This window comes from Pholcus phalangioides, unplaced genomic scaffold (genome assembly GCF_987345545.1).
Source record: "Pholcus phalangioides strain wild (caught in Gottingen) unplaced genomic scaffold, Ppha-v1.0 ptg000007l_1, whole genome shotgun sequence".
Taxonomy (NCBI): Eukaryota; Metazoa; Arthropoda; class Arachnida; order Araneae; family Pholcidae; genus Pholcus; species Pholcus phalangioides.
In genome coordinates, this window is record NW_028301600.1 from 45,733,870 (window position 1) to 45,760,914 (window position 27,045).

A 27,045-nucleotide genomic window follows, 5' to 3' on the forward strand; every position below is an offset into this window, starting at 1 on the left:
TCATAAATTTATATACATACCAAAAGCCCAAACATCGCTTTTGTGAGTGAATATTCTGTGTTGTATGCATTCCAGTGCTAACCATTTTATTGGCATCTATGGGAAATTTATGTGATTAGGAACATTTAAAATATCAGTAATTTCCTTTAATCAATTTAAACTGCATTAGAAAAATGCAGCAAAACAATGTAGTTGAAAATTGAAACACTTTATGGGAGTGGAAATTCATTACCATTCTCTTCAGAAAATTTGTAAGATAAATTTCCAATTCAATATAGAAATCATGTACTGAACACATAATTTTTAAGTGCAGTGAAAATTACATTTTTGAACTTCATGACAGCTTACTATTAACTGATAGCATTTTGTGTATGGTGATGTTCTTAAATCAATAAAGAAAATATTCTTCAATAACTGAGAAGAAAGTTAGGTGAATTCTCTTCTGAACAAAACATTCAAATTATTAAAATTAAACATGCTTAATAAAAGCATTGTTAATACAATATCACAGCTAACATAACTACTGCAAAAACAATCTTTTGTTTGCTACAAAATTGCATAAGAAATTTCCTGCTTTTTATGAGTACTCAAATAATAAGTTTGGTCCATGGGCATATTTTTCACATGGAGTGTAATTAAACTATCTTTTTGCCTAAACCAAAATAAAATCAGCTTGGCTTACTATTTATAAAATTTACACCCCCCAAACAAATTAAATATAGTTTCAAATATAGTATACAACATTCCTTATAATGAGAACTGACTGTAACTACAAAATGATCTAACCTTTCCACCAGCAGCCTTATACTCTTCTTCGTGTATATCTAAAAGCTTAGCTAGGCCAAAGTCTGTAATCTTAATGCATCCTGGAGTTTGAACTGCAATGAGAAAATGAGCTGTTTGAATTTTATGTTCTAATTTGTACAAATGAAATCTAGTTGACAGTTTGATTTAGAAGATTTTTGAATTTGATATATTAAAGCTGGTATATAAATATAGTCAATTCATGATAACTTGAACTCTGATAGCTCAAATATCTGTTTAAGTCAAAGTTTTCACCCAGCACCAGAATTTTTTCCATATTTTAGTGTTAAAATTTTCCCTTAAGTCGAAGTTTTTGGGAAACAGAGAAATTTAAAAAGTAGCATTTAGCAATGGAATTTAGTATTTAGCAGATTCATTTAGCACATTCATTTGACTGCTTACAAAATGTGAATGAGTTTCCCATGAAAAAAGAGATAAACAATCAAAAATCACTGCATTTATTGACAGGAAATAATCTTGTACGAGGCTTTTTGTATCACGTGATATTTCCTTCTTTCTTGAGGGACTGTAGACAAGGTAATCAATATGGCAACTTCCTGTGTGACTCATGAAAAACACAAATCTAAATTATAGAAATGTAGAAATAATCTTTTTTTTTTTTGATGAGCTGATGGGTGTTAGATATTTCAAAAATTGTAAATTTCTGCATTTCTACGGTAAAATTGGCAATTTTAACAGTGATGTCTAGGGAGATCATCCTGTGCCGGCCCCTCAAAGTGATGCTGATGATGATTATGGTGCCTATTCAAACTGCCTCATATATATATATATATAACACACCATTTTTATAATACAATATGTACATTAGTTTACTGCCAAATATTTTCATTCGATAACTATATATGATTAAATTAGAATAAGTTGTCTTTTTAGATTTCTTCATCTTCAGTAACTTGACATGCTTTGCCAAAATGATATTCGTATATAGTGCTGTTATTTTAATAAATTTTTATTTTCTTCCCTCTGAAATTTGAATTTCCGATAAGTGGAACTAACGATAACTCAAATTTTTTTGTCAGTTGCTGCACACTGAACTTGAAATTCAAAGATTTGAATTTCAATCAAATCAATTTCAAGATTTCAAAATGAATTTCACATTCAAAGATTTGATTGTATATGTGCATATTTTGGTGAAAATTTTGTAAATATTTTAATAACTATTTTTTAATTATTTTATCTTTCAAAGTCAATTCAACCAAGTGTATTGAACAGATTGTGATATTCATGTCAATTAGTTACTTCATCATTCATTGATGTGTCATTAATGTGATATAAAATTTAACAATGTAATACTACAATTACAATAAATAAAGTTCAAAGTTCACTCTCTGTATATGATTTTGATACTTTGTGAGATGTTTGCTTCAGTCACATCAAGTAGTATTGCATAAACAGGAAATTGGGTGTAACTAAAAACTTTAATTATTAATATAGTAGTAGGATTCCATTGAATTTCCAAATTTTCTACCTAAAATATACACTGTATACAGTGTGCCCTCACCATATGTATTTCGTGCAGGTACAAAAAAATTTTATATTTAGAAAAAGTTAAGAAAAATAAATAAAAATAAAAAATTTTCAGGTGATTTTTTTCTCTTTTGAAAATAATTAAAAATTTGGTTCTTTCACATTTCTAACACAGTATTCATAGCAATAAAATTAAAGTTGAAATACTTGGAAGAACTAGCATACGTCAAATGAAAAATTTGGCCATACTTACGCAGAACGTTCCTCAGAGCCAGATCACGGTGTACCATGCGCCTCTCTTCTAGATGTGCCATTCCCTAAATATTTAATTAAAACTTAGGTCATGTTGTTCAGGAATTATTTATATTATTAATATCTATGCAATTAAATTATAGCAAATATAATTTGATCATTTGGTGATTTTCTGCACATGAGGGCCAATTAGACTAGAACATACAATTTATTGTCAATTCTGAACACAGCAGCCTCTTTTTTATACTCACCAAGAGGTTGGTGCGTTAATCCCTTAGTGTGGAACTCCTGCAGAAGCAATCTTTTCTGTGGTCATGTCACATGTTTCTATTGTACAACTGTGTCAAGAAAATTTCTGACAAGGAGGTACAGGGTGTCGAATTAACAACACCTCTAAACATCCTTTGGTACTCTATGTGGGTATCTTATTAACCTGGGCTACCGCTTCCAAGTATAATTAATAGCTTATTATTAGTTTATACTTAGCGTACTGATATAATATTAATATATGCCTGCTAATCATTAAAAATCTGCTTAATGCTTATTGATAATTTGTAAAATGGCATATGCAAAATTACCAATTTCTCAGAAGTTCTAGAATATTACAAGTATAATTTCTAAACTTCGCAATAAAATTCTATTCTGTAATATACTCTACACATGCTTTATACGGTTAACATGAGATAAAAATTTAATGTTAACAGCAAAATTAACCCTTCAGTAATCATGTTATCTCTCAACTCAGATTTGTCATCAGCATTCAAGTGGTTGTTGTGTATTATGTTTAATGTGAAAAATGTATAAAATATCACAAAGAACTCTTGGTTCATTGGCATAGCATAAAAATTAATTTTCATTTCAGAGATAAACCATGTTTACTGGCGGGTTAAAATTGCAAATTTTTATCCTCATGCCATATCTTGTATCCCATTTATACTTACCCTTGCAATCTGAGCACACCAATTTAAAAGCGGTTTTGAGCCTATTTTGTCCTTGTTGTACCGAACATAATCTAGAAGGCAACCCAAGGGCATAAGCTGTGTCACTAACATTGACTGTGATGCCATACAAACTGCTAACAGTTTAAGTAAATTTTGATGATCCACGCTTGCCATGATATATGCTTCCTGTAATTAAATAAAATATTAATGACAACAAAGGATGATCAATTTACTAGAAAAATTTAGTTCTAAATGATACATCCAAATAGGAGAACTTCATAAAAGGAAGGCAAGGTCATGTCCCCAATGGTGTATAAGCTAGGGCATTTGCCCAGTTTGTAAGATGACCTGGGTTCCAGACGGAGGCTAGATAACTTTTCTTTTCAAGTTCACCTCAGCATAATATCCAGAAAAGGTCTATTTCCTTGATAAAACAATCTTTGAGATCCAAGTGTTGAGAAAAAAGTTGTTGCTGCAGTGTGAAGTAAAATTATTTATGTCAGAATAGGGCGACCAATAACATATCAAACATAAAAATATAGACAATATTGGTTCTGACATTTTTTGTATACTTTTTGGTACACAAATCCTACAATAACCCTCTCAAGCCTGGAGAACGAATCCCATCATATATGTTGGAGATTTAAATAGAATCACCAGTTTTCACAGATGTTTAATAAAAAAATTATAACTTTTAAACTAACCATTGAATTAATTTGCAATTTTTATGTTTATAAAATAATGTCTTGTCCATAATATCATGTAGTATCACTTGTATCATCTAAAAATTTATATGGTATTTTTTTTTTTGATAAAATTGCTCATTCTCTTCTACTGCTGCCAAAAATTGAATTTATAACTCAGCCTTGTGGGTGCAACAAAGAACAACTAACTTAATTATACCGGACATTTTAGCTCAATACACACAGGCTAAAACATACTCTTTACAATATTTTGGATACCCACGTGTTGAGCAGCAAACGTTCATCACTCACAATGAAATATAATAAATAAAAATAATATAATAGTTAAGATTGTACAAAGCCTCATTATTTTTCTTTCAAATGATAACAAACATGCAGAAATCATAAAATAATACATATAATAAATTCAAAAATTAAGATATGCAGTTGACCGCTGCGTCACATACTTGGCAGTATATGAAGCCCAGGCCCGATGTACTGAGTACATCACTTGATGTTGATGGGTTAATTGATATGATGGTTTGTATACAAATATAAATTTCAATTATAGTGCATCAAAATCTCATAATATTAATTACAGTTATGTTAAGAAATATACTCTTTTGGAACAGAAATGATTTAAAAAAATCACTAAAATAATGAAGTTTCCCCAGAAATCGAGAAAACTGGTTACCATGTCCGAGTCAAAATTATACCAACAAAATTGTTATAACCAAACAAAGAAACATAACAGTTCTGAGATTTTCAAGGTTAATGATATGGAGGACATAACTATTGAATTTTTTTTATGCTAGGTCACAGTGCGATGACATCAAAATTGTTTTTCAAAGCACGCAAATGGAAATATTTATCTTCTTCATAAGAGCCCCATAGATAATATTTTCCTCACTAATTTTAATAATTATGACAGTATTTAAAAAAAAGATCAGTAGCAAAATGCTTATACTTTCTCAGAGTCAAATAAATTGATTCATTTTATGACACAATACAACACTGTGTTGAATCTAAAAAAAATAAAAACCTGAACCATCATTTAATTCATTTTGTAATAACAAAGTCTGTATGCATTCAAGAGAACCTCACATCTTCTGACATTTGTTTTCTAACATGAATTTGTTTTCTCAGTTCTTCTAATGTCATGAAAAGAATAAAATTTACATTATTAACTTCATTTGTATCATTACCTCTAAGAAGTCTTTATTAGTACTAGGTCCAGTTCCTTCTCTGAGTACCTTTATAGCAACAGGTATTTTGACGTTTTCTCCTTCTGGTACCCACACACCCTATAAATAGTAAGTCCTTATATAACCATGAAATGCAAAGATCAATTCATACTACAAAAGTCCTGATACTGAAATTCAGTATTCAACTTTCACAAATTTGCATCAAAGAACTTCAAAATTTACTAGCAGCATTTTTCAAATCACTCACTTTATATACTGTCCCAAATGCACCACAACCCAGGATGTCTCCTTTGCGTAGTTCGCCTTCTTTGACTATCCTGAGCTTTGCTAAATTGGGCTTAACATTCGTTGGCTTCAGTGGCTCATTATCCTCAAATCCACTCATACGCTATAATAGTATATACATCTTTCATTATGTCATTCACTCAAAAAAAGACCATTATACACTTAAAAAAACTTTTCACAGTTTCAGGGATCTCATTCATAAATTAGGTAAAGAAACACATGCAACTTTCATTACTTCTTGGTCAATAAGCCTATTTATATTAAAGTTAACTTTAAAATATCTCACCATAGTCATTTTCACTGTATTTTCTTTTGTCCTAGCTCTTTGTAACCACTGATAACCAAACACACCACCAAAAATTCCCAATAACAAAACACATCCCATAACACCACTTAATATGGCAGGAATATGATCTTCTTCACTGTAAGCAAAAAATTTAAAAAATAATAATTTAATTTTTTTTAAAAAGTCATTTTAAATTCAGTTCTAGTAAGAAAAACTTTTCATATCTTTTCAGCAAAACAATTTTATCTTTCAATTTATACGGTCAATCCAACTACAGGTGTAAAATGAAAAATTAATAATCTGAAATGAGTCTGAGGAAAAAAAAACTGTTGTGATGAAATTCTGGATAATGATCCTAAATGTGAAAAAAATCTAAGACGAATCATGTCACTTGTACTACGCCATCTCAATTTACCCTATTTTGCTACAACAAAATTTTCTAAAGTTAATTTAACCCTTTAATTTATGGTTTTTTTTCGAGCTCATAATTTTTTTTTAAGTTACTGGCATGTATAGAAAGCAGAAAAAATCATTTTAAAAAATCTAATCCAAATTGTACTGCTTAAACAGGCCTTTAAAGAGGATGCATAGAGCCTCAAAAATCGCACATAAAATAAATGTATTGAAGTAATATACTTTTCAAATATATAATTCCTTCTTTGTGATTCAAACTATAGTAAGAAAAAAATTCAGATTGCAAACTTCAAGATAAAAAAAAGAAATGTAACCAAAATATTTTAACAAATTACCAAAATTACAGCCACACACGCTCTGTAACAAACAGAGAGTTCTTGTCATTAATTGGGACACCTACCAGAAAATTCAAAATATAAAATGGAAAGTATATGATTTCACCTTATGCACAAAGGCAAAATTTTTATCTTCAAACTGGCTGCAGTAATAAATGTTTAAAGGACCCTTTGCCTAAAGCTATGTATTTAAGGGTTAAAAAATCACAACCAGCAAAATTTGGCCCAGAGTTTAATTTGCAAGTTCATTCTCAGGATGAAAATCAAATATAAGCCTGTGACATGGTTAAAATGATAAAATATGTTAGATTTGAGAGTTCAGATGAGCAAATGTGTGAAAAGCTCAAATCAGAATTATCTCACTTTGTTACAAAATTTTTCTTTAAAGAGATGAACAATACTCCTTGTCAGCTGAATCTAGACTGTTTCATTAAAAATGTTATTGGCCTATGATAGCAAAAATCTTCAGGAGCAAAAAGATCTACACTCATTAGAACCAGTTTATTCATCATCCAATCAAGGATAGTTAAGGAGTAAAAATTAACTAAATTCACTGATATAGCGTGAATTTACAAGGTTTATTTGTGAGCTTGAATGATTAACTTAAAAATGTATTTGGTTGCTGGGAGTCAATTTTATTTTTTAGCCTTCTGAAGGAAACTTTTATCCTTATCTTACCTGTGTTAAATTTAACTCATTTCATGTGATATCATCTTACATGATTATTTTGAAGAACCAATAAAGTGCATAAAATAAAAAATAAAAGATAGCGGTACTCCCAAAGTTAAGAATAAAAATCACTGTATAAAATTTGGTATCATCTCAATTATCCAGCACCTAATTATATGCCCCCCCCCCAATACACTGGTGTGCAAAACTAAAGGATAATAGACAAGATCTGCCGCATCTGCAAAAACACTCAATGAAAAAGTAATTAATTTTTTTTTTTAATTTGTAATATTTTTATTTATTAATTTCATTAACTTTATAATATTTTATTTTGCTTGTTCATTTTACTTTATGCTAGTATAGTTATTTATAGTATTTATACCTATAATTTATTGTTTTTACCATTGAAAAATACCAAATGACAATATGTCTTCCCAGTTTTCCAATGATTTAAAATTATTAGACATAGTATTGATCTTTTGATTGTCTGATATAATCAGAAGTCTACTGTATTAATACTGTTAACAATATCGCAAGCATCAGTTTCTAATAAAGTTCCAAATTATCTTATTATGGATGTGAATTGAATAAACTTTTACAAATCTTTACCAATATACCAAAAAAAAAAAGGCTCTTAATGTTTCTTAAAATTTGAAACTAATATCAACATCACTCACACTCCATGCAGTGCAACAGCATTAGGATCATCAGCTGAACAATAAGGATCTTCCATACTGTCATCAAAAACTTTATATGGTTTATCATTTGGACATGAGGCTGTGCAGTTAAACTGAAATTGAAAAAAAAGATTAACATTTACTAATGGTATCCTGGAGAATTTCTGTGCCTAACAGTTGAACAAAAATAATCGTCATGTCTTATTTCATCATGTACTCACCACTGTTTTATTTGAGACATCATATACTCTATAATTTCGACAAGCAACACAATCTGTAGTTGTGGGACCTCTGCAACCTCTGCATTCATCAGCACACTTAACACATATTTCATTTGTTTCATCTGGATAGTGGTCTCTGGGACAATGATCTTCACATTGCTCTCCAGACAGATAGTGCAAACATTTGCATACAGTAAAATGGATTCCATATGCAGAACAGTTTTTGCATTGTTGGTGGCATTTTCTACAAACCTACAAAAAAGTAATCAATAAAATGCAAATATCTAACCAGGAAATTTTGTTAAAGAGATAAAGAAGTGGTTCTCAAATTTTATTAACCCGTAATTTCCCTGGCCTTGTAATCATTTATCCACAGACCATCAGAATAATCCGGAAAAGAATCATTTCAAAATAATGAATGAGCACATATCAATACACCAATTCATGACATCCCTGATAGAGGTTGGTGATGCTCCCTAGGAGCCGAAATGCACAATTTGAGAACCACTGACATAAACAAATGAAAAATATTATGTATAAGAAAGTTTTTAAAGTTTATACTTGATCGCAAAAGTAATCAATTCATCAACTACTAAATTGCTTATTACAGAAGCAATAAGTATGACAGAAAAAAAAATTGAATGCCCAAAAAAAATTGATCCCCAAACTTATCTTATTTCTAGTGCTATGCTCTTTCACATCAAGTGTATGCAACAGAGAGAGGGAGAGCAAGTTAAAGATCAAATAATTTTTTTATTGCATAGCCCTTGAGTTAACTGGTTTTTACTTACAGATTTTCCTGTTAGTGACTGGAGAGCACCTTCTTCTTGTGGACCTATGTATTCAAGATAATAACCATTTGGACATGGCTCATCAGCCTTCAAACACTGTTCCTATGAAGGTTAAAAAATGATTATGATTGATATGTTATAATCTAGATCAGTGTTTCCCAAAGTGGGCGATGGAATGTTCCAAGGGGGCGATACAACCTACGGATATAACAGGATATGGGTTCACTTGAGTTGAGGGGTAATGAGAGAGAATTATAAATATTTCTGAAGAAGGGGAATGATGGAACAAAAAGTTTGGGAAACTATAATCTAGATTAATCAGTTTTTGTCATAAGAACATTCTAATTTCTTAAAAATTTAATATAATGCACTATAAAATATATTGAAATGAATTAATCCAGTACTTATCAATAGGGCAATTTTTATGCAAAGCATGGTAACAACTTTAAACCAGTAATGTGCTTACCACAATATTTGGATCAAATGCGCTGACAATAGCTTTCTCGCATGTTTTACAACCTCTAGGGCTAACATTATTTTCTGGACCAAAGCATCTATAACAGAAACAAATGTGATTTCATCAATTCTTTACTTACAGGGCATTTGTCAAAAATGTACTTTTGTTCTCATGTGCAAAAAAAAACCACCATGAATATGCTAAATAAGTTACGGTAACTTGTTGGTTTGTATGCAATTTGCAGACACTAGTATCCACAGAGGATAATTTAAATTTTTTATGATATAAAGTAGAATTTCTCTCACTAATACTTTACTAGAATTCACTAATTCATTCTTGTCTTGGCCATGGAAGCGATCGAATGTATTTTTATTACGCTCTGCTTGCTGGCCAACAGCCATAATCCTAGATGCCCTCTAGCTGGGACCATCACTGAGGGTGGTATTGTCTGTGGCATTGGTGTGCCATTTTGTGATTTTTTTAGTTTTCTTTGTTTTTGCCACCGGAATTTTAGAAGGACAGACTTCTTTGGATTTGCAAGATAAGTGTTTTTTTTTTATTACTCTCTACTTTTTCATTTTCATTATGTATTTTGGATTGATTAAATTATTTTTTCTTGCACTCATTTCATTTTCATTGTACTTTTGCCAGGTTTTTTCAGTTGCTCCATTTTTTTTATTTGATTTCAATTTGATTTTCATTGTTTTTTGCCAACATGCTAGTATATGAAGGAATATCTGGTTCTTCGTTTTCCACCATTTTTATTTTTCCCGCTTCTTTGATATACTTTACATGGTTTTAAGTGTTAGGGTTAGCAAACAGTCTAGATTTTTGCTGGGCTTTTTCAGTAATTTTTATTATTTTGTTTGGGCCTAATTGTTTTAGTGTTAGTTAATAAGATAGTTAGCTAATACTAATAACTATATACTGTATTTTGTATCTTAATACTCTTTAGGGGTGTGTTGTATTTATATACATATATTTCTTCTTTGCCTCCCTAAAAATGCTGGATATCAAGATAGGCCAGATTATAGAGGTTCTATCATTTCCTCAATAAAGAAAAGGGCAAATATAGCGAGTGTTCCAAAAGTAAAGGTCTTTTGACTGTGAAAAAAAACATGAAAGTGGATATTTGTTTTTCTCATTTGTTTTTTTACATAACTAATTATTCTCTGACTTTAGAACTTTTGAGAGACGTAGCGTGTTAATGAAATAGATATTCATAACAATCACTTGTTTTATGCATTCATGTCATAAAAAAATTATAGTCTAAATAACCATAAAACAATATTATATGAAGAAATATTTAAACTTACCCATCTATACAATTTTCATGACAGGGCAAGCATTCTCCTCTTTCATTATATTTGGCATCTGGACATTTTTTCACACAATATGGCCCATCCCGAACATTGCGACAAGCAGTACAATTTCCATTTCCCTTAAAATCAAAATCAAAATTGGTTGTACTATGGTAACCGATTGGTATCAAGATGACTAGATTTTAGAGGAACTTTTTCATTTGCTCGTCAAGCAGAGAATTTAGAATTCTCTGCTTGACAAATTGGCGATAAATGCAATACAAGTTTTGATAACTTTGATCTATCCTAATGACATGTTAGAAAAAGGAAGGAAAAAGTATAAAAGTAGGAAAAAACAGATGAAAGTAAAACAGTATATTACTATACCCTCCCTTATCTGTAATACTTACAGGTAAGAGATAGAGGTATTAACTATATTTTTGTTTTCACCCTCACCTACCTGTTTTCTTTCCCCACTTATGTACATGTATATAGTTGTAATACAACCTATTCAACCTTAGAATAGAAGTTTTTTCCTCCACATCAGGGAGATGAAAAGAACTATTTTATAGGATTGCAACAAAGTTTTGTGGTGCTGAGGAGAGAGGAAAGAAAACAAATAGATTTGTTTGAGTTTATTCCACTGGCGTTTGGATCCAATATTACGTCCTTCCATCCTTCCTTCATCATAAGTGGTTAAAGACAAAAATAGCCTCAACCAGCAACTCAACTGTTTGTTTTGTATGCCTACCTTTGACAACGGTACCCACAAAACATGCATCAGGTGCTGTTAACCACTTTAGGATCAAGCACGTAATATTGCATCCAAACGCCAAAGGAATAAATTCAAACAAGTTCACCCTGTTTTCTTTCTTCTCGCTCCTCATCCTCGCAAAGACTTGTTATATATATATATATATATATATAAAGACTTATTAAACTCATACCCTATGAGTTTTTCCTCTCTGTTTTTTTGTATATCCTGTTAGTAAATTTTTTTCCCACATATGATGTATCTTTCTTATAAGAGTGAAAGAGAACAGCTTGGATGAGGGTGAAAAGAAATTTTGTACCTACATTCTTATCAACTTATGTATTATACTGTTTTACTCTTTCATTTGTTCTTTTTTCCTTCGTTTCTCTTCCACTTTTTTTCCCTTTCATCTAACGTGCGGTTAGGTTAGGACAAGTTTACCATATTTATTGCCGATTTGTAAAATAAAGAGCGTTTGAATTTCTTGCCAATTGCTTGTAATCAAAGAGGTTAATTCTATTATTTGTTTTTCATATAGTTGGTTATAAAATCAATTTTTAAGTATCAAAGCAAAGGATTATTTTTCTTCTTTAAGTACATAATAATTTTAATGAGAATACTAACTGGTCCAGCACATTTTCCAAGGCATTCTTCATGACAATGCTCACAAATATTATTGCCAGCATCATATATCCTAGAAAGAAAATAATTTTTTAAATATTAATTTTATTCTACAAAATTTGATTATAAATATAATTTGATAAATAAACAAGAAAATAAATTAAAATTTTCAAAATATTCAACATTGAGTTTACTGGAATGCAAACACACATGGGTGTAATGGAATTGTGTATTAAATTTGAGAATTTGAGAGAGAAAAACAGTTCAACGACATTTTTTTGTTTGCATATCCTTATAAAAGAATAATCATCTTGAATATTTATTGTAGTTTGAAATATCTAAAATATCTCTGAAAAACTATACATTTTATGTGTATTTCAGTGTTAAAAAAGTATTTGCTTTTTGTTTTTGAAACCATCATCATCTGAATAATTGCATAATTTTTCATAAATTTTAAATATTTATAAGTTAATGCAGGAAAAAATTGAGATCATCTATTTACCCTTTAGCCGTGTCACAAAATTCTACACAAGTATCTTCAAGTTGATATGCTTTGCATGATAAACACTCATCAGGGCCTGGACCCCAGCAACCATCAGAAGAACACTGTGAATGGCAATTTTGGTTCTTCTCCACTAAGGAAAAAGACACAAATATATTACAAAAAAATTGACTTTTATACAATAAAAAATAAATACTTATGATTTCAAGTTCTAAATAACTTGAATATTTATAAAATGTCTCCTTTTCATATAAAAATTTCATTAAAAGTTGTATTTCCTTTAAAAACACGATAACATAACTTTATGTGAAAGAATAATGATAATGATTTTGATATAACAGAAATTAATTCAATAGACATATAAATAATCAGTTCATGAATATTAATTCTGATTTACATAAAGAACTAAAAGCTGCAAGGATGTGGAAAACTTTTTCTCATCAATTGTAGGTAATTTTTATTAGAAGTTTACCAAAAATCAACTTTAAAAACACAAAAATCTTTTGAACTGTGCTGATAATGCCTATGCAACAAAGTTTAATTCAACAATTGTCACACATTTTGTTTGCTCTTTCTTCTATTTTCACTAGTAACTGATGAGTATTAGTGAAAATGGGAGAAAGAGCAAATAAAGCATTACAAATGCTCAAAATTAATAAATTTCTCAAATTCTTCTTCTGAGCAATTTCTTGCAAGTATGTTGTTGTATGTTGTACCTGTAATTATATTTTACAGGTACGACAAAGAATTTTAGCACCCGATTCATCATACTGCAGAGATCTCTTCCATATCAGCTTTGTGGTATTTTAACAATATGTTTACAAGTGCCCTTTCAACTCTTTTAGTTTCATGGCACATGCCAACTTATTGCTAAATATTTTTAGCAATAAGTTGATGTGTGCCACGAAATAAAAAGAGTAAAAAATCATGTTGCAGACATATCACAAATTTATTAAAAATTATCAATATGAAGCAGCAAATGAACAAATGTTAAAAAAACATTTGAACTTTGAAAAAAAAAGCACATTGAAAACTATAGTGGATGAAAATATGAGGCATGATAAGCTTTTATGATTGTGAATGAAATACATCTACTTCAAAGAACACATTGAAATTATGGACTACTTACCACAAATAGTTTCATTGCCATTACTTTGTAATAGTATGTTATGTGTATTGGATCTCATGACTCGTTTCCAATTTATGGTGCTTGCAAAACAAAGGTCTTCATTTTCTAATATAGCTACGGTGCCAGAACTTACTTTTTTCAAAGAACGCATATTCAAAGACACTAATGAAGTTCTAACAATGTACAGAGCAGCAAAGTACCTGTCAAAAAATTATGCATTACTCAAATGATAAGTAGATATTAAATTTTCATACTAGTTACTAATACAGTAAAACCCCTCTTAACGGACACCTCTCAGAAGCGGTCACCCCTCTTTTATGTCCAAATATTAATTTCCTATTGTATAATAGAAGTATGCATTTCAAACCCCTGATTAATGGACATCGCTCTTTTATGGAAAATTTTTTTTGTCCCACTTGCATCCGCAAAGAGAGACATTTTACTGTAATTCAAGTGTTCCATTTCAAATCTTCAAAAATATTTTATGAGTCACAAACATTTTTTCTCAGTATTCATGAAGGGTTTGAAATAGTGTTTCCTAAAGTGGGTAATATAATGCTATCTAAGGAGCTGGAATAGGAAGATGGAAGTTTAGTAACAATGAGTGCAAAATAGGTTTCTATGGGTTTACACAATGGGAATAGACATTTTTTTTCCTGCTGAAAAGCAGTAGGTCTGTCTTCTTTCTTTCTGGATGTAAAGAATTTTTAAACTTACTCTGTCAATTGTCTTCCGCCGATAACTTCTAAATTACGGAAGAAAGACAAGTTCTTGAAATCAGGGTGAGAAGCTTGAATATTGATATATCCTGTAACTTGTTTCAAAGTGCTAAATACTTCTAATTTGCTTGGATGCATCTGAGCATATCGAGGTCCAAAAGTGAAGCTGAAAAAGAAAGGATTCATAATAACTGTGCACAAATTTGAAAAAAAAAAAAAACTTTGAAAAAAACAAAAAGCTGTTCTCTTTTTATCTATTACACTTAATATTTCACATTACATTATTTCATCTTATTTAACACATTTACATTCTTCTCTGCCATTGCTACCAATTCTACATCACTGAACAGGGCTAAAACTAGAAGAGGGCAACTGCCGCGGGTAGCAATATTGAGTGCGAGGAAAAATGCAGGGACAAAATTAAAAAAAAAACATTATGTAAAAAGCACTTTGTCACAGAACTGCAGAGTTTTACAGTGGGGGGAGAAAAAAATAAACTTTGCCTTTCTTGACAAAAATCCTAGTTACAGCTCTATTGCCATGCATCGATAAAGAAACCAGTTGCACAGTGCAAGTAGTTTATTCTGCTCTCTGTGATCAGGGGCATTTTCAACTTTGTGGATTTTTCTGCTCTCAGCAATAAGGGACACTCTCAATTTCAAAGATTATTTCAATTTCAGGTACAAATAAGCTAAATGAAACTTATGTTGCTGTTCATTACAATTGATTACAGCTGCTCAAACTAATTCTTTCTTTAATATACAAATAATCAGGTAGAATAAAAACATTCTCATCTTTTTGTATCTCCAAAAACACAATGAATGTGAATACTAAATTTTTTTATGTAAAAAAATGGAAACGTATTTCAAAAAAACTTTATGAAAATTGAAGATGTTAAGAGTTGATTTCAGATTCTATTTCCATAGTACAATGAAGAGATATGGGTTAAAATATGCTTGAAAGTTACATCAAACACACCAGACTAATACACTGGCATTATTCAAAATCAAGATGCTATATTTTGCCGAATATAAGACTTTTCTTTTAAAATAGGTCTGAAAAACTGTGTCTTACATACTGGTGCTGAGTATTTGATTAAGTGAGAGGAGAAAATAAAATTGTTGTAGCCTATATGCATACAATACAGCATTAAATATAGTATAAAATAAAAATAGCAGCTTTATTGAAAAATTTAGTAATAAATAGTGTAGGTAATTAATTTACTCACTTTGGATAGAATTCTTGAAATCCATTGAAAGACGTTTCTAAAATTGTAATAGAGCCCTCTATGATTGTACAACCTTTAAAAGAATCTATATTATCTGCATGGATAACATCAACACCAAAGCAATCTGAAAAAAAATATATACATTTATGACATTAATGAAAATATTCAGTTTTTAAACCACTAAGTAGAAAAATAAATATTTAAAGAGAACATTTTGGTTAAAAAATGTTTTTCAAATAAACTTTAAAAAAATATTTCCATTAAATTGGAAATATCAATACCTGTGTTGAATAAAGATTGTCCCGGAATTACACGCACAAACTTGGAGGGGAGGTAGAGAGATCATTAGGAATCGTAATCACATAGGAAAACACGGTCAGAAATGCATAGGTGGCACTATACAGGAGGTTTTCCTGGTCTTAGGGGGATAGCAGCTGATAGTTTCAAGTGTAAGGGTTGTTTGGAGATGGCAAGGTTAGACCTGAAGGTCGAAGCATTACAGGAGAGACTTAGGGTCTTGACGGACCTGGATGTAACAGAGACACCTGTCACCAAAGAAGCGATCTGCACAAATGACAGTTTAGGGGGGGGGGAATGGGTGGTTGAGGATGAAGAAGAGAGTGATAGGGTGTGATTATTCGGGATTCTATAGTTTGGGAACTGGGTGTGTAGGGATTTTTCAACGTTTTAAGCACTGTTGTCTTCCTAGGGGGAAGATTAGCTATGTTCAAAACATTTTTAATAGATGAAAGCTCCCAGGGAAGAAAATCATGTGGGTGGGAATGAATCAGGTAGGAGCGAATATTAGTGAGTCTCTGTCAGAGTACTGGGACTTACTATTATCCACTCTGGAAGGGAGAATCTTGGGCAAACAATGGGAATCAATCATTCTTATGCATCTCAGGATGCAATACTTTTTTTAAAAATAGATCTGGTAGGAAAGGAGGCGAGGTCTTGATTTCTGTGAAATCATGTTTGCAAGCTCAAGAGTGTAACATACAGAGTAAGGATATTGAAACTACATGGTTTGAGCTTGAAAACAAAAAGCATCGTAAGCTTATGCTAGGAGTTTGTTATATTGCATCGAATAAAGATTCAAACTACACCACCAAACTTCATGAGGTAACTTCCTGTACGTGTAGGCATAAGAAAGTTGTCATAGTAGGGGATTTCAATGACCCAATTATCAATTGTTGGAGCCTTTTGGCTATAAATAAATATGAGAAATGCTTTCTTGAGTTGGTTCTCGATATTTTTTTGTATCAGCAGCTCCTAGGGGCACATCTATTTTGGATTTAGTTCCACTAGTTCCGAGGATCTTGTTGAACATTTTTCAGTGGGGGACGAGTTTTCTTCTAGTGATCATCGTGTTGTTAGTTTTCACTAACTTTTCTTTGGATAAAGCTGATTACGGAAAAATGGTTTATTATATGTTTCATTGAGGCTGAAAATTGTATTTTTGTTATTATTTTGAAATTAACAAATTCACACCTACACCCATAATTTTCCCCCATCATGTGTAAACCCCACATAATTACTAATAATAATAATTATTATTTTATATGATATTCAAGGAAAATGATGGAAAATATCATTATTTATGTCATTTGAACAAATCCCCATGTCACAACTGAATGTTTCCCATCTCACCATGTATGTAATTCCCCCGAGAACACCTCCTACACTAATTAAATGCCTTAATTAGAACCCCATATAACTTGACCAGATGCAAAATTAAATTCAGACCTTCACCCTTTTAACTCTGTTCCTCAATGCCAAGAATTAAATTAATACACGACAAATAATTTGAGGAATGCGAATTAAAAATTTCAAGTCATTGGAACCAGAATCTCTGCAGAAATTCAAGATTTTGTAACAATCCTTTGTCTTTGCTCAAATTCTTGTACAAACACGAATGTTAGCGAGAGAGAACCACCATTTTGTTTCTCTTTTTCCCCTGTTGAATCATCAACACTCTTTTTCATGTGTTTCTTGGGGGGGGGGGCATATCCAAACCCCTGGATGTCACTCCAAATCTGACGCATGCAGTCACCTGACCCCTCCACGAATTATCAGGTGGACCGAAAAGTTGGACGTCCGAAGAGAGATTGACGAAAATAGAGCTTTTTCCTGCTGTGACAAGTTATGTAAGGGAGCCAACGAGTATACACGGGGGGTCAGTGCGCCCGCATTTACCGTGATGGATGCCTCATCCTGAATTCCTATTCTCTACTACAATGAAAAATCCTTGAGGGGAGCCCACCTCCGGCTCGCCTATCTCAGCCAACTCACCCTCACTGATCCACACAAGGGACACACAATCAACACATCATCATGAATGGCTTCGCTCCTGAATGATGGAAAATCATTTTCCTTGAGGGGAGCCCACCTCCGGCTTCGCTTATCTCAGCCAACTCACCCTACCCAGTTCACCCAAGGGACACTCTCGATCAACACATCATCATGAATGACTTCACTCCTGAATCCCTAGGCTCTCAAACGATGGTCAATCGTTTTCCTTGAGGGAAGCCCACCTACGGCTTTGCCTATCTCAGCCAATTCACCCTCCCCAGTCCACCCAAGGGACTCTCTCAACTGAACGAGGTGGAACGGGACTTTGACAAACGCATCATCATGAATGGTTTCGCTCCTGAATTCCTATTCTCTACGATGATGCAAAATCATTTTCCTTGAGGGGAGTCTACCTCCGGCTCACCTATCTCAGCCACAACTCACCCTCTCTGGTCCACCCAAGGGACACTCTTGATCGATGCATCATCATGAATGACTTCGTTACTGAAGTCCTCGACTCTTCAACTATGGACCACAACTGTCATCTCTGAGGACACGGAGGGTCATTGGTGGGATTAATTAATAAATATATCTACACCTGTTGAGCCGATATACTCTGTTCTTTTTATCTTTCTTTCAAATCTTTCAGAAATAAGAAGATATATGTGCATCGCAAGTGCAAAGATGTAGCCATAGGGTCGAGAGCATTTTACTAGCTTTTAGCTACTGCTCTCTTCCCTGTCCCAGCTTTCTTCATCACATTATAAGTTAACTGGTCTATCGTGTCCATTCAAATATAATTTTTTCTTTCAATCTTTATATTTTCTATATATATATCAAATATTGTAAAATATTTAATTTCATTGTAAACTCTAATTTGTATAGTTTTATCATAATTGACTGGGTACAAATAAATAATGTTATGCTACGCTACATTCCCAGTCGCACAGATTTACAGAAGTACTGTTGCTGAGGGTATTGTCCCAGGGGATTGGAAGCTTGCTAATGCGGTTCCAATTTTTAAAAAGGTTAGTAAAGAAACCATGCCAAATTATCGTCCAGTTAGTTTGATGAGTTCCCTCTCAAAAAATTTTGGAAGTTATTATCAAAAAGCAATTGGTGAAGTGGGTCGATGAGAATAACATATTATCGAAAAACCAGAATGGGTTCAGAAAAGGATAGCCATGTGTAGCCAACCTCACTTGCTTCTATAATCACGTGACTAAGGCTTTGGGAAATTGCAAAAACGTTGACGTAGTTTATCTGGATTTCCAAAAGGAATTCAATCGGGTCCAACATGGTAAACTCTTGAAGCGTTTACATGAGATTGGGATTGGTAGCAACTTGTTGACTTTGATAGAATCGTAGTTGAGAGATAAGTCACTGTGGGTTATAGTGAACGGGGAATTTTCTGATTTGACAGGTGTGAAAAGTGAAGTGTTCCCTCAAGGAAGTGTCCTTGGTCCCATTCTTTTTTCACTTTTTATTGATACACTCGATCAGGGTATAGATGAAATTATTAGCAAATTTGCAGATGACGTGAAGCTAATCGGGTAGTCGGGAATCCAAGAGATAGGTAGATGTCCCACACAAACTTGAATATGACTGCAGCTACGGAGCATGACCTTTAGTGTTGATAAGTGCATGGTTGCTCATTTTGGTTCAAACAACCAATGTTTCACTTATGAGTTGAATGGTATTACTATACCGGAGGCAACTATGGTCACAGATTCAGGAAATTCCGCGAAATGCCTAGTATGTTTGAAAATGTTTGCCAATCCATGTAGCAAATGTTGTCCAATCTTTTTTCCTTTTTTTTCCCCTCTTTATCTAATTCAAATTGCCAAAAAAATATAAAGTGGGGAGAACAAGATGATAGTGACGACAGGGTTACAATATCACGGCAATACTGCACCCTAAAAAAAGGTTATTATATTGCATATTTTCGTATCTTAAAATCAAGTAAATAAAATACATACTTTTAGGACATGGACCATCACATGGTACACATTCATGATTTTCAGCTTTCTTGTTGGCTGGACAAGTTCTCACACATGCTCCACTGTCTCTCAGGAGATGGTCTGCAAGAAAACTTACTAAATTAAAATGAAAACACAACAGGACGCAGCTCATATTCTAAATGGTTCCTAAATTATTCAAGAATAACTTAAGAATGATAGGAATGAACTTGCTTTATAATCTATATGTGAAAGTAAAAAGCATATACTCTTGATGATACTGAATTTAAGAAAACTAAGTTCAGAATATATATATATTTTTTAATATGATTGAGTGAAAAGGAAAAATACTGTATAATTTTACCTGGACAGTTTTTTACACATGTGGCACCATAAGCATACTTTCCATTCGGATTGCTTTCCCACGAGTACGTTGCTGGGTTATATCGCATCATTGGTGGGCATTCCTGTTTACAAACTCCACTATCATAGAAATTTCGGCAAGCCTAAGAAAAGTGAATCCATTTCTTCAATTCCTTGCATATGTACATTTACACACAAAGTGATATTAAAAGTATAGTAATACCTCAAAGTTATGCCACCAGCGGCACCAACAGTACATGTTGGCTAAGTTGAAAAAATTTTTGATACAAATAATTTAGTTAATTGGGACCAAATATTTGCAAAAACACCAGTATTTTGGTTTAAAAAAATTAAAATTACAACCATTCTTGCATAAAGAATAAAAGTAGGCCTACAATATTTCTCTGATTAGATGATCATTTTTGTGATAAGAAAAATTAATGTTTCTTTTCCATGAAAGCCAAATTCAGTTTATCTTTTTTTTAATGATATAAATGCCTAAAATTAAACAAGGAAAAATATTTCCATGTTTTTTTTATGCATTTTTCTGAAATATATTCTACAGTTAATGGTTTATGGTGAGTAAATTGCCTCAATGATGAATAAGATTGAAATTATGGATGGAAAAAAAGTAATTTATGTAATATTTATTTATATATACAGTGAAGCCTGTATGAAATGGAATGTCAAGACTGAAATAATATTGTTTTAGACAAATTTTTCCATTTTATAAAGGTGCAAATAAAAAGAACTAATCATTGAAGAGACTATATTTTCGTTCCCTTTACGACGGGTTTCTGTCTCATACAGTGTCCATCTTAGACAGGTTTGTTTCATTGTATACAGCACATATTATTCATGCTATAGATATATACAGTTACAGCTTTGCAAACTTCCAATTAATGAACCCAACATATTTTTATGAACTAGTCCTCTTGTCCCAAAAATATGTCATTATTTTAACGTCTTCCACATTTACCAACTTTCAATTTTATGAATAGATTTATTCAAGTCTATTCAAATTCATTTAAACAAGCTAAACTTTATTCATCTATTTATCCCAGATATGAAATAATTCTATCTTCAAGCTCACCAAACAGTCAGCTTGAGTTGGACCAGTACAACCTCCAGCACAAAAAAGGTGGCAGCATTCTCTTGGATTTGGCCCGAAACATCGACCTTGATGACACTGTGGTGAACAGTTGATCTTTGAGAAATTCTGACAATTATGAGGACCCTCACCCCAACAGCCATCTTCACAAGAAGCATCACAAGAGGGACCTAGTATAAAAGCCAATGTACATATAAATTGGTATAGAATGAAATTATTTTGTGACAAAAAGTTTCATATAAATCACAGAGAACTTATAATGCAAAATTATACGCTATGTTACAATCCCTATCCATGTTATTTAACTATTTTTTTCTTATTAGAAATGATGATTGACCTTATTTCTTTAAAACTGATCAATACTAATCAGATCCAAAAGGCATTAGTAAGAATAAATTAACAAAAGAAAACTTACATTCCCTTTCTGGTTGGGTGAAATTGTACAAATAAATTGGCTTCGCATTTTGTCCTGTCAGGATCTCGTCCCATTTTATGGTCTTAATATGACATAGATTATAATTGTTGAAAAATCCCACACTGCCGTCAAGGATGTCTCTTAAGGATGGTAATTCTAGATTTTCCATTTTGCTCAAAGTGACCATCAAAGCAAATTTTTCATCTCTAACATTCAACTTGAACAAGTTTCTTCCTCGAATAATCATCAGCTTTGGCAGTACAATTTTCCTTACGTCAACATGTGAAATGAGCACATAACCAGTAACTTCCCGAATTTCTTGCAAAAAACTAAGATCCAAATTTCCATCCTAAAATGAAAAACATAATTTTTAGCTACTTAATCAATTTAAGTATGTTACAATAGTAGTATATACATGATCATATCTGGGCCCCACGGGCCCAGATATGATCATGTCTCCTCGTTTTATTAATGATAATAAACAAACTTCAAGTTTATAAGCAGTAATTCTATCAACTCTACTTACAATAATTAAAAAAAATTGTAATCACGTATCAAACTATTAACACAACAACAAAATTAATCTTCATTTTTTTTAATTCCACCATTATAACAGGCTAATCACTAAGATGGTAGTGATTATTGAGCAAAAATCAAGGAAGATTTGTGTAGCCAATTAGAATACCTTGGGTAATGAAACTACACTGGTTTTTGAAAGGTTATTATATACTAAGGGAAGATGTTAAACAGTTTAAACTTATGTGATTTAGAAATGGAATCTCAAAGCTTGAATGACATCTGCCATTTTTGCAGACAGTTTCAGATCTGAAGTCATATGGTATTGCCAGTCTTAGAAAAAATGTTTTTATAACATGATGCTCATTAATGACAATGCACATGGTCTAAAACTCTTGATTACTTTTAACACAAAGGTGAGAGTTGTTTTTTGCCTCCAAGCACAAACAGCTTTATTCTTTTAATGGACCAAGGCCTTATCAAAACATTCAAAGCACACTACACATGATATTTATTTTCATGTATTTTGGGGCATGCAGAATTTTATAAAGACCAGACTGCAAGTTGTGTATGTGTGTATATAGACCCATATGGTGTTAATGTTTTCATGATACCATAGTGTATCATATGTTTTTATGCAGGAATAACTATAGTTTTAATTTTTTAATTGCACTTTTTACCAAAATGAATGAGTTTTCACACAAATTTGAGCTCTAGTTAACCGATTCAGTAGACGCTTGCTAATCTGGCACATATGAGATCACAATGTGCTGGATTACTAAAATTGCCGGTTTACTAGGAGTGTTTTAATTGTAAAAGGTCCACTTAAATAACAAACTTCTGTGCACAGACATGCACTGGCATGTTTACCTCTTCTACACACAGTCAAAGAAAGCCCAATTAAAAATGATGGATTACTGAATGGGCCAAACTAGCGCACAACCAGATTATCACGAGTTTACGATATTTATCCTCCTCTGTACATAAAATTATACCCAGCTGTACACAGTTATTGTGCTCCTGCTAATCATATAACTTTTGGGGTATTACTATGGTTCAAAAATATTGAATAAATGAAAAATAATTACTACAACTTTATATAAGAATATATCATCAATAATAATAATGTAATTACCTGTAACCACGTGAGCTCTAAGTTTCCATCGACATATGTGCAATTGGTATACCTGTCTCTTAGATTTTGATAATGATGTTCTCTGTTGGATGGTACAGACATCCGGCCATTTGTACCTATGCATACTGAATAAAAATAGAAAATGATTATAATATACCACTTTTTTTTAATTTATCATACATACCACTTATGTTTCACAAAATTTGCCCTTTTGTCCTCTTTTCCAGGTTTCCAGAATTTTTTTCCTCCACTTTGACACATATATCTATTCATTGATATTAGTGTTTTTGTGGGGATTTTCCAACATGCATTCACCAATAGCCGTCAAAAATCCCAGAATTTTTTGTTTTTTTCTTTTTTAGCGGTTCTACAAATACAAATACAAATACAAACTATTGGGAAAACTATTGTTGTGATTGGTTTTATTGGCCATAATAATGGTGCCATCTATTCTGAAAAGTGACGTTACTAAGGATGCATGCACAGGTGTCAGTTTCAAATATGGCTTTTCTCAGTTTGCAAATCTGGAAACCCTAGGACTAATAGGGACTGAAGGTTGTCAGTTTTAATGAAAAATTCTGGTTTATAGCAAATAATTCTCATAGAGACATAATGCAACAGAGGGTGTACATAAATTAAAGTACAGTGGTTATCTATGAATCTTCAATCATTACACTTCACTCATTATTAGAAAAATTGATGGCAGATGGCAGCATTACACAGAGACAAACTTTACGTTAGGTTCACAACATGGACATGCACATTCCAACATGTACAAATTCATTAGAAGTTCCATAAAGGAATATGGATGAGGTGTGGTTTAGTAGTAGTTGCAGTTATCTATAAAAAGTGTTCATTATAAAGGGTGTCCTGTAAATCCTAATTGGGAATTTCTCTTATCAATCATTCATCGTAAAGGTATAGTCATAATTTAAAAATGCTCAAAATGTGTTCAAGAATCACTCTGTACCAGTTTCAAGAGTGAAAATATAGTGTGTCATAAGATAAAAAATCTAGATTTTTATACAGTCTCCCCCCGCTCTCTAACTTCCAATCAGAAACTTGTTGAAGTGAAACTTCTTTAGCCACGGGAGTGAATTTTTGTAAGAGAAAGGAAATTAATCAGAAAAAGTGAAACACTTTCTTTTACCTCAAAACCTGTTGCATAGACTAACTTATTCTGTGATGAAGTTCCAAGAAGCAGATGGGTTGTGGTGGTTTTTTTTTGGGGGGGGGGGTGTAAACGTCAATAGAGATTCAGCCGTATAAGAAAATGAAGTTGGGGGTTTGGATGATTGTGTTGGACAAAGACAGTTTATTACCTTTCATTACCATCCCCCATGACGCACACCTGGCCACACAGGAGTATATTTTGCATATAAATACAAGTTTTGCGACATCATAGTGTCAGTTCCTAATTGGCTGTGCCAGAATACGTCCAGAGCACTTTACTTTTTTCTTTTTCTTCTCACTCTTCACTCCTGTAGTCGATTCCTGTACCAGATTGCACTACTGTGTAATTGACTGTTTTTAGGAAACATACAATAACAAATGCCATTTCAATTGATAGAAAAGCAATTGTAGCATGCGTAGGAAAGACTTTCTTTCTTTCAAATTGAGCACAACTCAGGCCTATTGCCATGGGCACTTTATTACGTAGTGATGAGTTGTGATGAAAGTGTAAGTGGTTCACATTCACGCCTTGAAGTTGGGAACCACAGAAAACGAACTTCAGCCAACCACCACAGTGGCAACGGTGGGGTTCGAACCCAACCAAAGTGATGCAAGTTCATCACTATGACCACTCTACCACCACAGCAGCCGCAGGAAAGACTGAGAGATCACTTTAATGATTACTTTTGCTCCCCTCATGGATCTGTGCCTTGGCAAAACCATTCTATCAACAATGACAACATAACCGAATAAAACCATGTCATTTGATATTTGTTTATTAAACTATTATTTTGGTGCTTGTGAAATTGAAAATTTCACTTTTATTTGTGTGTAACATTCTTTTGTAGACATTTAAAGTTTAAAGGGGGGAAGGTTTAAAAAAGATAAAAGTCAACAAGATTAATCTTACTTAAAATAAACTTAAAATTTCTAAATTCAATTTTCAATGATTAAAATTAAATTTTAAATGATTAAAATTAAATTTTCAATGATTAAAATTAAATTTTAAATGATTAAAATTAAATTTTAAATGATTAAAATTAAATTTTTATTCAATTACATCAATGTCGGCTATTTTACCATGCTTGCAAGTTTTTAATAAATTTTCAAACTTTATTTGGCACAGGGCATAACATACATGGCACGGATAGCATATACTATCAAAAATATGGGTAAAAAAATTAGAAATAAATCAATGGTTAAATAGTATTTTAATGATATTTCTACTAGAGCATAGTTTTTCACCATGTTAAAAGGTATGAGACCCCTTAGTCCAGTTAGTTTAGAGCCTAGATTATAATAAAAATGTTTGTAAATGTTTGCAAAAATGCATGCAAAGTTTATGCATGCACATATTTTAGCTTTTTTCAGCATCAGTGCATATAAATGCATAAATTTTAAGAATATGCAGTTGTGTAAATTGCCAATACTATCGATAAATATAGTAAACTTGCTAAAAAATTTCGAAAATTTGTCATGATCCGCTCACAAATTTTCATATTCAAAAGTTATTCACCTGGTTGATTAGAACATGCAATTGCTAATTGTGTGTTGTGTGTGTGAGGGGTATAATATATACAATCCCCTATTGTCCATTTTTCTGCAGTTATTCCCCCCCCCCCTTCCATGTGTATGTGTCTGTAGCCTTAGTATGATGGGTGATACATACAGTTTGGAAGAAAAGAAAATCAGGTTAGGGTGGAGTAGGAAAGAGTGTGCAGTGCCGTCTTAAGGCATGGGCTCACCCAGGCACGGCTCGGGGGCCTCAAGAGAAAAGGGGGCCTCACAAAAATGGGATCTGGTAGAGATTTTCGAAAATTTGCCTGGTAGGGCCTCAGAAAAGTCATTTGGCCCGGGGGCCCATGATGCTCTTAAGACGGCCCTGAGAGTGTGTGTTCCGACAATTTAATATTTGGCGACCAGACAAGAAATAGATGTGAGGCGAGGTGAATCTAGTCATGTTGTCATGAGGCCGGCTCACAAACATATTAAAATAAAATAAAAAGATTAGACATTGCTCAATAAATATTCAAGATATTGTGCTGCTGTTATTCTATAATTATTTTAATGAATCATAGGTAATTTTATTCCTTAAACAATCATAACTAATTTTTCATCTATATTTTTATATTATGTGTCAATATCATATGGCACTCAATTGTTAGTAATAAAAATATTTGGTCACTCACCACCATGGTCTCCTTTAATACAGATTCACGTCATTTTCTTAGCCTCCTTATTACCTCACCCTTAAAAGCAAAGCACCTTTAGTGCTTTTTAAATTTTAGGGAAAATCCTAATGTACCTTAGCACTTTGAAC

At 32.3% G+C, this 27,045-nt stretch overlaps 1 protein-coding gene across 2 annotated transcripts in view; it reads right to left on the reverse strand.

The window, feature by feature from the left end:
• The window catches only part of Egfr (epidermal growth factor receptor), a 192,996-nt gene that overhangs the window by 12,923 nt on the left and 153,028 nt on the right, over positions 1-27,045 (reverse strand). For both annotated transcript variants that reach the window (XM_089233347.1, XM_089233346.1), the window contains 22 exons: positions 23,553-23,677; positions 21,902-22,250; positions 21,469-21,656; positions 20,377-20,518; positions 20,034-20,135; positions 15,763-15,886; positions 14,533-14,700; positions 13,816-14,015; positions 12,687-12,819; positions 12,188-12,257; positions 10,825-10,949; positions 9,518-9,605; positions 9,052-9,153; positions 8,261-8,512; positions 8,040-8,152; positions 5,945-6,080; positions 5,621-5,761; positions 5,374-5,472; positions 3,486-3,671; positions 2,546-2,609; positions 787-878; positions 21-96 (listed from right to left, as the gene is read on the reverse strand). In XM_089233347.1, coding sequence (XP_089089473.1) covers positions 21-96; positions 787-878; positions 2,546-2,609; positions 3,486-3,671; positions 5,374-5,472; positions 5,621-5,761; positions 5,945-6,080; positions 8,040-8,152; positions 8,261-8,512; positions 9,052-9,153; positions 9,518-9,605; positions 10,825-10,949; positions 12,188-12,257; positions 12,687-12,819; positions 13,816-14,015; positions 14,533-14,700; positions 15,763-15,886; positions 20,034-20,135; positions 20,377-20,518; positions 21,469-21,656; positions 21,902-22,250; positions 23,553-23,677 — 3,075 coding nt within the window. The remainder of the gene's footprint in view (positions 1-20; positions 97-786; positions 879-2,545; positions 2,610-3,485; positions 3,672-5,373; positions 5,473-5,620; positions 5,762-5,944; positions 6,081-8,039; positions 8,153-8,260; positions 8,513-9,051; positions 9,154-9,517; positions 9,606-10,824; positions 10,950-12,187; positions 12,258-12,686; positions 12,820-13,815; positions 14,016-14,532; positions 14,701-15,762; positions 15,887-20,033; positions 20,136-20,376; positions 20,519-21,468; positions 21,657-21,901; positions 22,251-23,552; positions 23,678-27,045) is intronic.